The 13,348-nt window shown below is 37.3% G+C and overlaps 1 protein-coding gene across 1 annotated transcript in view; it reads left to right on the top strand.

Annotated features, from left to right (window-relative positions):
• Window positions 1-13,348, top strand: part of sdt (MAGUK p55 family member stardust) — a 963,188-nt gene that overhangs the window by 872,852 nt on the left and 76,988 nt on the right. The window contains 1 exon segment of the mRNA XM_071665600.1: window positions 960-1,093. Coding sequence (XP_071521701.1) covers window positions 960-1,093 — 134 coding nt within the window.

Here is a 13,348-nt window from a genome sequence, read left to right as displayed (position 1 = left end):
CAAAGGTGATACCTGGGTTAAGAAAGCTGAGTTCCAGGGAAAGGCTAGAGGCTGTAGATATACCTGCTTTGGGAGAGAGGAAAGGGAGGGGGTGATCTTTTGACAACATTTTAAGGTTTTAAATCGGGTGGTGATGTAAACTGACAATTATTTGATTAACTTTCAGATATATAGATGAGGGAATATTTATAAAACTGTTCATATCCTACATAGGGCCAAAACTAGAATGTGCTTCTCAAGTTTGGTCATTGCACCTAAAAAAGTGCAAAAAACTAATAAAGGAGGTTAAGAAGAGTGCAACAAAGGTGATACCTGGGTTAAGAAAGCTGAGTTCCAGGGAAAGGCTAGAGGCTGTAGATATACCTGCTTTGGGAGAGAGGAAAGGGAGGGGGTGATCTTTTGACAACATTTTAAGGTTTTAAATCGGGTGGTGATGTAAACAGTGAACGGTTCCTCAAGAGATGTAGAAATTGAGCAACCAGAGTACACAACATAAAATTAAGCCAAAAATTAAGTAAAAAGAGATAAAAGAAGTACTTTTAAAGGGCAAATGTGGTTGATGAATGGAATACATTTACTGAAAACATAGTTAATGGAGATAGCATACATAATTTTATAAAGTTGTATGGTGCTAGAGAATGCTCAAGAGATGGGGCCCCATGAATGTAAAATTCCCTCTCCATACAATAGAAATAGGTAATTACAAGTAGGCAATTTCACATGCAGACATAATATACAGAAACTTGTTAGAAAGAATGTAAAGCAATACTTTCATAGTATAAGATTAATGGATGAATGGTGTAAACTGAATGAAAATATAGCACTTACAGACAGCATACATAAGTTTAAAGAGTTGTCTGATAGTAGAGAATGTACGGGAGATGGAGTCCCATGAGTAAAACTTGGTGTCTGTACGAAGTAGAAGATGAGTAAACATTAATAAAGTTTTTCACTTACAGCCGGGAGGCGATGAGACAGACTGTAGTAGGTGATAACAATAATAAAGAGAAGACCAAGAAGGGCAAGTTGTTATGTGCCAAAAAACATCAGAAGAAAAAGAAAAAGAAGATGCTTTATCCAAATTACAATGAAGGTTAGTATGAAGGCTCTTTTTTCATTTTGATTGCAACAGCAGGGTACTAGGAAAGCAGTTTTGACATAGGAGAGATTTCATATGTTTTGAGATGGTATAGGTTTAAAGAAACTGTTTGCCTCATTGTCAGTGACTCAGCAGCTGGATGCAAAATACTTACCAAGCTTTGTAAGTATGTCAATCCAGGGATCTTATACCAAAGAAATAGTACTCATGATAAGATATGCAAGTTAAATTCCACATCCAGAAAATCTTATGTCATCATTTTCCCTAGATGAATCCAACATCTTGCCTTAAATGGTGATATCCTACTAAGAATTGGAAACTTGCAATCAGAGTAACTGTTTTCCAACCCCCTTGTGACAGGGTCTAGGACTTAGACAATCAGGAGACACCCCTCTTGATCTGTTGCATATGTGACAAGTGACTTCCTGTATGTAGCTGACTGATATGTCACCGGTGCAGCTTGTTACAGTAAGAGCAAGATAGGCTGGTTATGTAGCATAGTCTCTTTAATTCTCATGCCATTACAAATCATCACAGAGAAGTCTCTGTGTGATCAGAACAAACTTTCTGCTTTGGGTAGATGGAGATGGAAACTATAATCACATGCTGTCATAAGGAGTCTCTTCCTACTTGATATTCATCCCTCATGGATATTAGGATTCCATTAGACATTTTACAGCCATTTAACCTCAAAACTAAAGAAACAGATAAAGAGAATGACAAACATCCTTTGTAAAAGGTGACAGAAATGAAACGGGGGAGCAGGGAACATGTAACTTTTAAGAAACTGGGAAACGGGTAAATCGAAACTCTGAAGATAAGTTACAAAACCCATACTTACAAAATTTATTCAAGCAAAATCCTTCCATTATAATAGCTTAAAGAGTTTCATGAAATTATATGTATTCATAGGAAGTAATGTAAGTAGGTCACAAAGCAGATAGTTATGGAATCTAGATAATGATACATCAGTTAAAAGCACTCCCCTGAACTTGGGTAGGTTAAGTTGGCTTCTATCCTAAATATTAGGTGTATATGTGTTGGTTTTACTGGACCCTTCCATAGGGTGCTGACATCACCATTAGAGTCCCAGGCCATGAACATTCAGTGTCCTTTTAGTGAGTGCTTGTCATAGGTTAGAATAGTAAAATTTTGAAATTAGGGTTTTTTTAAGAGAATGAAACAGTAAATGTTAAATGAATATTTTATACAAATTATAAGAAACTCGTGAAAGGCATGTGATAATGCAGTTTTGACTATCAGAGGGGCTTCTCCAGAGCTTCATGCTTTCATAATGTGTAGCATGAAAAGCGAAGTTAAATTATAGTTTGTTTAAATTTTCAATTCCCTGATATGACATTTATTGAATTGCAAAGGTAAAAGATGTAAACATCTCTGTAGTAAGTGTTCAGCCTGAAGGTAAACAACAGCTCCATTGATAACCATCATAACTTGCTGAAACTACATCATGAGGACTACTTGATATTTATGGACTTTTATTGCACCTTTGCCGTAGTAATAAAGTTGCTTGAATGTAACAACTTTAACAAGAAAATGAGACCCTGTAGCCCACTCTAGAAAGATTCAGGAAGATTATTTGCCCTTGGTGGACAACAGATTCATCTGGATCCCAGTCGCAAGAAAAGGGTAGAAAAGCATTTTTGTTTAGGTTCTATTCAGTTGGAACTGACATGAAATTATCTTGCTGCACATGAACTAGAATAGTCACTAAATAGGTTATCTTGCCTATGAATAGAGAACAAGGAAATATAGTTTGCCTAATGGGACATTTTCTGTGTTAGCTTCATCAGTGTAGAAGCCTTGAAAAGTTAGGCAGGATTTACTGGAATTCTCATTTGAATTTCAATTGATCATCCCAGTGCATTTGAAGCAAAATGCTATAGATATAAAAAGATTGTTTCTGATTCTATACCATGATGGATCTACAGAAATAAAGGTGGTTTAAACTAAATATGGCAACACAACACAAGAACACCTATGATTAAACAAGATTTTAGTAGTTTCACCTTGCCGTGTTGAAGCAGATGAGGTAAAAAGTTTTTATTGGATGATATAGACTGGTCTTTTTAAGCATATTTAGAATGTCTTTTTGTCCAGAAACTGGGATAGTGGAAAGAAAATAAATTAAACATTTCTACTAAAAGCTCATAATTCAAGATAGAATAACTTTTGATTGAATCCTCTGAGGTGTGATTCAAGATGGAATAGCTCTTGACTGAATCCTTTGAGTTGTCTTCTGACTGATTATAAGATTGAAGTCTCTTAGAAAGTATGGCACAGAGCTGTGGGTCTTTACTGAAGCAGTATTTTCCATGTTCAGAATGTATAAATTACTTGGATAGGAATGAAATATAGTTCCTACTTTTTTGCAAAAGTTTGATTTTTGGCCTCAAAATTCTTGCAAAATCCCATGCAGCATTTCATAAGACATCCTGATAGAAAAGTATTTTCTTCAAAGGGAAGATAAACTATGAATTGTAGATTTATGAAAACTACTCTTGACAGTCTCCAAATTGATATCCTTTGAACCTTGATGTTCCTTGAACAGGAACCCCATAAAAGATGTCATGATGCTATATAATCCAAAGAATGATTGGGAGAAGCATAATTTTTTCATGTGGGGCTTTGACCACAATTGGAAAGATTTTGAATCTTGACAGACTTCTGACATGTCTTAGGAACCTAAGAATGGCTTATATGAACAATATCATATTATGTATCACAGTTATTATTCATCTTACAATCAATTTTGAAAGGCCATCTTCTTATACCTTAATTGTGCTAGAGAGTTAAGCATCCTTGTTATAAACAAATTTAAACAAAACAAATTGACACTTTCAGTTAACATTAATTTTGATTTAATTGTTCAGAAGAAAATTAGGTTACCGTGCTCTACTTTAATTGTGCTTAAGAACATTGGCATCCATTTAGTTGGCATGTCACTAAATATCTTATGGCATAGTTTCAGCTGACATGCACTCTGCTGTTGTAATGTTGGTAAGCCACAAGAGGCCATTATTCCATTTACTTCTGTGTATGTATGTTATTGGCATTGATTTTAGCCATTAATCACGAACAGAAGGCCCATGAGCTTATGTATAAGCGGTAAGAGAGGAAGGCACTGACTCCATACTACTTCTGCTTTGCTTCATTTACTCGCCTGACATTTTGATTAGTAATAATATGTTAAGTACTTATGTACACTTCACAATGCTCATGAAAGATGTCTTGTGCAGTCATGTTTTAATATTCTTAAAATATGCATTTGGAACTACAAAATGCAGACACATTTTCATGTTCATTAACCATCTTGACAAGAATAGTACCTTGGATAAAAATCAATGACTCATAGATCCAACTTTCAGATTTGCATGAAGTGTGGTATTTCTGGTAGTTCAAGGGGGTGCTTCTGATTGGCTAAGCCTTCAGCCAAGTTGCACAATAGTTAATTGGTACTTAAGCAGTATTTTAATGATCCATTGTCATTTTACACCGAGGCAAACCAGGTCCAAAGCAGAAGGAACAGTCCTAACATGCCTGGTTGAGTTCACATTGTCTTTCTTGACAGCTTTTCTTCGATAGAAAGAAAAATTGATAGTTCTTGACAGCCAGAACTTGATTAGAGCGTAGGAAACTCTCATTTTCCCATCTTATGCATTTGCCACATAAGGTGACCAGTGTACAAGTCCAATTGCACACATGTCATTTCCATTAGACCAGAGACATAGCATTTGAAAAGGTGTTTTTGACTCCATGTCATTTGTTGTTGAAGGGTGATGTAATTTCTGTATTTTGGATGTTATCAATGCAGAACTGCAGATTGATTTGCTATCTTAGGCTCAGTCAGACAGGAAGCAGATACTTAAAACCAGAGAGGAAAACCACTCTGATTTGCTCCTAGCCATCTGTAGCTTTCTCAGTTCACTGGTCTCTAGTTCTTTCTTGCCCGTACTGTAGCCTGTTCCATTGTAAAGGTCTGTGTAGTCCAAATTAACTGTATGAAGTCATAAAATGAACACTACTGTTTCTTATTATACCATAGGAACTGTTATTTAGTGTTCATACTCCGTAAATGTTATTGGTGGGTTTTAGAGTCTGGTAATTTCAAGTGGAAGACAATGCAGCTCTTTCAACAGCATTCCAGTTTTAATATGTAAGATAATCATCTACATTTAAAACCTGGCCAACAGACTGATAATGAATTTACTTGTAGAATTACAAAATACTCAAGATCATTGGTTGAGGACATATTCTACTTTTAATGGGTTTCAGATGATAAGGATGAATGACAGTAGACCCCCTTCACAGTGAATTCTAACCCTTATATGGAAGTGATGAACAGGAGAGCAAGATGAGTCTAGTCTCACTCTTTTGTCGCATAGTTGTTACTAATATGGGATATTCCTCAGAGAGTTTTCATGACCTATATTAAGATTGTTTGGGTTTTGGTGATAGCTATATTTGCATGTCTGTATAGTAGTTAGAAATTAGATGTATGGTAAACTGGTTTATGGGCTGTATCCAGGTGATGCTATGGATATTATTTGTCAAAGACAATTGTGAGATTGTTACTGTCTCCTCACTGTCCACTCAGTCTGTGTAGTCTTGTAGGTCACGTTTTTCTGTTTTTGGGTTTTATGGTTGATCATAGTTTGACAGAGAGTGGGGATTCATACAGCCAAGTTATGCTGACCTTTCTTACTTTTTATGTGTTATGCTACAGGCCACATCCTGAAAATAAAGTACCTCTTTACCTTTCCTTCTAACCTTGGTAGTACTTATGACTGAATGCTGGTGATGTAAAGCAACATTTGCTTGGCCAAAAGTGTTTGAATCACTTATCTGCTATATATATACATTTTGGATATTTAGGCTTTCTTGTAAGGTGTCTTTTATTTTTTTGATATATGATGTGCTTTGTGGCTGTTTGCCGTATAATTGGATTCTCAAAATATGACAGAGCAGTCGCCACACCAATTTATCAAATATTTGTTCCTCCTATAAGTTTAACACACACACATACAAGTTAATGAAGGCAGCATACATAAATGGTGGTAGAGAATGTTTGAGATGATGCCCCATGAGTGTAAAACTCCCTCCCTGCACAGTACAAATTGATAATTTAATCACACACACACACATACACACAAGAGCCAGTGAAAGAAGGCCTCAATATAATTATTATATAGCAGGAAATAAGCTGTAAGAATCAAAATATAAGAAAGACTTGAGAGCCAAAATATCCCTAACATGTTGCCAGTCCCACCATAGGAGAAAAGTTAAGACCACCTGTCTGCTAGCAAGTATTAGAATTGCCTTCAAGTTTGTGGAAAAGGAAATATTCGTTAAGATGTTCATGTCTTCCATCAGGCCAGAAGTAAAATATGCTTCATAAGTTTGGTCCTTGCACTTTATTTTAAAGAAACACTAAGGGATAATAGAGAAGGTTTGGAGGAGATCATCAAAGATGGTATGGGAATTAATTATAGAGTTGAAAAAGAGAAGAGTGAGCATTGACCTAATCACAACCTTTGTTTTTGGAACAGGTTGATGTAAACAGTAAACAGTTCTTTGAGAGATGTAGGGGAAGAACAACCATAAAACATAACATGAAATTAAGCTAGAAACTTATGAAGAGAGATATGAAGAAGTACTTTTACAGTATAAGAGTGGTAGATGAATGAAATAAAACGGATGATGGATATGGTAAATACAAAAACACAAAGTTTAGAAGTTGTATGATAACAGTGTTCAAGAGATGGGGTCCCTCCCTCACATTACAGTAAAATAGGTAATTACAGTAGCAGCTTATTAACCAAGCAATAGAATTAGGCCTCATACATTTTGCCATTATCTTTGCATTACTTCTGTACATCTTGCTTCAGGAGTCCCTTCAATCTTTATGAGGCTCATGCAGCACTGAGGAAGCTGGCCACATTCATTGGTTGGGACCACAAGTCATGAATTGTTGTGATGTGTGTGAATCTATGTATGTATCCTGTTTCCTGGCATCACCCTATTTTTAGATTATTTTTTTTTTGTCCTGTAGAGGTGGTGTTGCAACAATTGAGATTCATACATATCTGGTGTTGTAATTTTGAGAAAAGGAACTTAATCTTTCATTAGGATGTTAGATGAAATCCGACTAGTTTAATCGAAGTGCTGTACAAACCTTTCTTGTTACTATTTTTTACTCTCTCATTATGTCATAGGCAATGAATCTGTGTACAGACATCTTCATCCTTTGAAGCATGTGTTTTTATATGTACAAATTCTTTGTATTATATATTTTCCTTGTTTGCTGTTTCCTGCATTATCTAAGTAGTATCAGGAACAGACAACTAATCCTTTAAGGAAAATTTCTCACGTGGCTCCATCTTCTTTTTCATATTTTGGATAGTAAAGAGACAGGGAGGTTTTCAAATCTTCCCACCTCACCCACTCCTCTTATGTCACCTTCTGTAACATGCAGGGGATAAGTGGGTTGTATTCTTTATCTTCTATTTCCTGGGATAATTTACAGCATTACTACATGAAAGATTTGTACTAGATCAAACCTTTCTGTAACTCCTTTACTGTACAACTGAGAGAATTTGATCTCCTCACTCAGTAATACAATAACTGGGAAAAGAAATATTCTATGAAACCTGGAGCAGGCAGACACAAGAACATCATATGATATACAAATCATTGAAGGCGTTAGGCGCTTGTGGCTGTAATTATTACCTGCATACTTTGCACCAAGAATATTTGTATTTTTAGAAATTTCAACACAGGTTATGCATGAATCCTAATATTTCTGTAACTCTCCATCAATAGGATAAAATTAACCAATGGGATGAAATTATCCTCATTTGTTTTTACAAGAAGTTGACAGTATTTTCACTAAGAACATAGTGATTTTTGATAAGTATAAAAAATGCCAACAGTTATTATCATAAACATTGGAAAAACGTAAGGTTATTGGAGATAACATATAGTACTCATAGGAGTTGTCCTTAATGAGGTAACTATTTCATGTGCCATCACTGTATGTACTTTGTTGATTTGAAATCCAAACCTCTGACTTTAAGTATCTTTTGTGTATCTGTGTATCTGTTTTGTCACTCTTTCTGTAAACCTTATTCTCATTTGCATGGGGTGGATCAGATGCATACAGCCTCATTTATGTCATGGACATCTTCAATCCAAGTTTAGTATGTTAGAGTGAAAAATGATCTATACACAAATATAAACACTTTCTGCCTTTTAACTTTGCACCTTAAGCTGATATGTCATGTAAGACGAAAGTCTCCATTTACCCCTGCACATTTACATGTAAAAGGGTTCCATTGCATTCCCAGTTTTAGAACTAAAAAGATATTTTATTGCCCTGCATGAACATGTGTTGCTAGTTGACAAAAGAGAGTGGGAGACCTATTCCTCTGATGCCTTGTATAGGTTCTCAATATGTATAACAGACGAACACCAGAGATACTCTGGTCAGCAACCTCTAGTCATAAAGAGAATGCTTTAATGAATCAAAATAATGAGATAATCACCAATACATTAAATAACTGATGATTATAGACCTTTTTACTCATATTAAAAATGACCCAGCTTGCTGGTTGCCTTTTAAGTTTTTGTCTTTTATTTATATGCTTTAGAAGGCCAAAACATGGTGGTGAGAGGTCATACTATTGCCATAATGCTCCTCCAACAATGCTTATCCAATACAGATCCTGAAGTCAAAGCCCGCAAACCCATAACTTATCAATTACTAATAAAGTTAACCACATGTAAAAGTTAATCAGGTGTAAGTTTGTGATAGGCTTCATCAGAAGGTGCTGAGCCAAAGCTTATCTAGCAACTTATTCTCTGTACTTCTCACTGCTATTATTGAATGGTTATCTTGTGCCTCATTCACTTCATAGCTATAATTGATATTCTCAACAGAAATATGAGAAAGGAAAAATTCAAAACATCAGTGCTGACTGAAACCACACAACTTTGAATCAATTGAGTTTGCAAAGATTCTCAAACTTTGAGCTTAAAATGAACATAAATCAAATTCTCTTTTGAATTTTGGTTGTAGGGACGCTTAACTCTCGTTTGGTCTTGGGTCTGTGACTCTCCCACCTGTTCAGTGGGTAGATTTCCTAGTGTTTCAATATACCTCGTGCTGCTGCCAAATTTGTACACTATACAAGTGTGTTGAGTGCACCTGGTAAGATGTATGGGAAGATGATGATTGAGAGGAAGGTGGGGAGGGAAATAATATTAACAGACCATTAGACTGGGGAGGAACATTGTGGTTTCATGAGTAGTAGAGGATGTGTGCATCAGGTGTTTGCTGTGAAGAATTTGAGTTAGAAATACTTCAAGAATATAGTATAATAATATGTATGTAGCAGTTATGAATCTGGGGAAAGCATATGACAGGGTTGAATAGAGATGTTTTGTGGAAGGTTTTATTAATATATGATGAGGGAGGAAAGGTATTAGAAGTAGTGAAGATTTTTTATAAAGGGGGGGGGGGGGCTGGAGATGAGTCAGTAGGATGAGGAACTATAGAAGCTGGTTTCTGCATCAAGGAAAATGTTTGAAAGGAGAAAGTAGAGAATAAATGTAAATGATAGCATGGTAGTTGCTCTGTGAGTTTGAAGGGAGAGACCTTAGTGGAAGTGAAGGGTTTTTAGGTACCCTAGAGTGGATATGGCAGCAAATAGAACCATGGGAGCTGAAGTGAGCCATCAGGTGGTGAGGGGGGGGGGCAAAGGTCCCCAGCACATTGAGGAATATATGAGGTGATAGGTCACTGTGAGAGCAAAGATGGGTATGTTTGATGGTATAGTAATCCTGACAGTGTTGTATGGATGTGAGGCATGGGCCCTAGATGACAAAATACAGAAGATGAATGTCTAGGAAATTAAATGTTTAAGGACTGTATTTGGTGAGGAGGGTTGATTTATTAAGAAATAAAATAGTGGTTAAGAGAGAGATGTGGTAGCAAGAGCAGTATGTATAAGCTGAAATGGTTTTGACACATAGAGAGAATGAGTGAGGAGCAAATGACTAAGAGGTTATACATGTCAGAAGTGGAGGGGACAAGGAAAGGATTAAACTAAGGAGGAGATGAAAAGATAGAGTGAGACTATTTGAGTGTTTAGGGCTAAAACATACTGGAGGATTAAGCTGTGCAAGGGATACAGTGCATTGGAGCAATTTCGCATACAGAAGTCAGTGTGCTGTCATTAGGCTGAACCAGTGCATTTGAAGCAGTCAGGGGAAATCCTGGAAAAGTCTGTGGATCGTAGTTGTGAATAAGGGGCTCTGGTTTCATGCATTATACATGACAGCTTGAGAGTGGATGTGAGTAAATGAACTAATTTCATTTGTTCCTGGCACTTCCTTGCTGAATTGGGAAATGGCAAATAAGTGTGAAAGAAAAATAATTGAGAAAATGATTGTTTTATCAAAATCATTCAGAAAAGTTAATGAATTTCTTTTAAAGTAACATTTTTAGAAAATAGACATCTTTGTATTCAGTTGTTTTATAAGAAATAGATATTTTGTAATAATATAAAAGTATCCAGTCATACTGTCTGTGAATTTCATTAGAATTAAAGAGTGTATGAGGATAAATATGAATGTATGAGGATAAATAATATGGAAACAACTCCACCTGTTTGCATCCTGGGTTCCAGTCTTTTTCAGTCTCTCACTTTTAGACTAAGCCAGACTTGTTTATCATTCCTTTGAAAAATGCTTATCATATTGGGATCATCAAACACTCTCATGATAGCTTCGGTGAATCATAGGGTGGGGGAAGGGGCGAAAGTTCTGGGAGCATTGAAGAATGCGTGGAAGTCAAGAACATTATCTCAGAAAGCAAAACTGGGTATGATTGAAGGAATAGTGGTTCCAACAATGTTATATGGTTGCGAGGCATGGGCTGTAGATAGGGTTGTGTGGAGGAGGGTGGATGTGCTGGAAATGAGATGTTTGAGGACAATATGTGGTGTGAGGTGGTTTGATCGAGTAAGTAATAATAGGGTAAGAGAGATGTGTGGTAATAAAAAGAGTGTGGTTGAGAGAGCAGAAGAGGGTGTTTTGAAATGGTTTGGTCACATGGAGAGAATGAGTGAGGAAAGATTGACCAAGATGATATATGTGTCAGAGGTGGAGGGAACGAGGAGATGTGGGAGACCAAATTGGAGGTGGAAAGATAGAGTGAAAAAGATTTTGAGTGATCGGGGCTTGAACATGCAGGAGGGTGAAAGGTGGGCAAGGAATAGAGTGAATTGGTACAATGTGGTATACCGGGGTCGACTTGCTGTCAGTGGATTGAACCAGGGCATGTGAAGCGTCTGGGGTAAACCATGGAAAGTTCTGTGGGGCCTGGATGTGGAAAGGGAGCTGTGGTTTCGGTTTTTTATTACATGACAGCTTGAGACTGAGTGTGAACGAATGGGGCCTTTGTTGTCTTTTCCTATTATGTACGTGTGTATATATGTATATGTCTGTGTGTGTATATATATGTATACGTTGAGATGTATAGGTATGTATATTTGCATGTGTGTGGACGTGTATGTATATACTTGCGTATGTGGATGGGTTGGGCCATTCTTTCGTCTGTTTCCTTGCGCTACCTCACTAACACGGGAGACAGCAACAACAACAACACCCCCCACCCACCCAAAAAAATGAGGATTTTAAAGGTTTGTTGATAGAGTGGCAGATATAGGGTGTTTTGGTCAAGGTGGTGTGCAAAGTGAGAGGGTTAGGGAGAATGATTTGGTAAACAGAGAAGAGGTAGTAAAAGCTTTGCGGAAGACGAAAGCCGGCAAGGCAGCGGGTTTGGATGGTATTGCAGTGGAATTTAATAAAAAAAAAAGGGGATGACTGTGTTATTGACTGGTTGGTAAGGTTATTTAATGCATGTATGACTCATGGTGAGGTGCTTAAGGATTGGCGGAATGCTTGCATAGTGCCACTGTACAAAGGCAAAGGGGATAAAGATGAGTGCTCAAATTACAGAGGTATAAGTTTGTTGAGTATTCCTGGGAAATTATATGAGGGGGTATTGATTGAGAGGGTGAAGGCGTGTACAGAGCATCAGATTGGGGAAGAGCAGTGTGGTTTCAGAAGTGGTAGAGGATGTGTGGATCAGGTGTTTGCTTTGAAGAATGTATGTGAGAAATACTTAGAAAAGCAAATGGATTTGTATGTAGCACTTATGGATCTGGAGAAGGCATATGATAAGAGCTGATAGAGATGCTCTTTGGAAGGTATTAAGAATATATGGTGTAGGAGGATATAAGGCATGTGTATGAGTAAGAAGAGAGGAAAGTGATTGGTTCTCAGTGAAAGTCAGTTTGCGGCAGGGGTGTGTGATGTCTCCATGGTTGTTTAATTTGTTTTTGAATAGGGTTGTTAGGGAGGTGAATGCAAGAGTTTTGGAGAGAGGGGCAAGTATGCAGTCTGTTGTGGATTAGAGAGCTTGGGAAGTGAGTCAGTTGTTGTTCGCTGATGATACAGCGCTGGTGGCTGATTCAGGTGAGAAACTGCAGAAGCTGGTGACTGCGTTTGGTAAAGTGTGTGAAAGAAGAAAGCTGAGAGGAAATGTGAATAAGAGCAAGGTTATTATGTACAGTAGGGTTGAGGGACAAGTCAATTGGGAGGTAAGTTTGAATGGAGAAAAACTGGAGGAAGTGAAGTGTTTTAGATATTTAGGAGTGTATTTGGCAGCGGATGGAACCATGGAAGCGGGAGTGAGTCACAGGGTGGGGGAGGGGGCGAAGGTTCTGGGAGCATTGAAGAATGTGTGGAAGGCGAGAACATTATCTTGGAAAGCAAAAATTGGTATGTTTGAAGAAATAGTGGTTCCAACAATGTTATATGGTTTCTAGGCATGGCCTATAGATAGGGTTGTGCGGAGGTCTCCTGCTTCTCCTTCTTCCCTCCACCTCTGACACATATATCCTTTTCGTCAATCTTTCCTTTTTCATTCTCTCCATGTGTCCAAATCTTTTCAACACACCCTCTTCTGCTCTTTCAACCACACTCTTTTTTACTACCACACATCTCTCTTACCCTTTCATTACTTGCTTGATCAAACCACGTCACACAACATATTGTCCTCGAACATTTCATTTCCAACAAATCCATCTTCCTCCACGCAACCTTATCTATAGCCCATGCCTCGCAACCACATAACATTGTTGGACCACTATTCCTTCAAACATA

Source organism: Panulirus ornatus, chromosome 10 (genome assembly GCF_036320965.1).
Source record: "Panulirus ornatus isolate Po-2019 chromosome 10, ASM3632096v1, whole genome shotgun sequence".
In the NCBI taxonomy this organism is placed as follows: Eukaryota; Metazoa; Arthropoda; class Malacostraca; order Decapoda; family Palinuridae; genus Panulirus; species Panulirus ornatus.
This window is presented reverse-complemented; position numbering and strand designations above follow the sequence as displayed.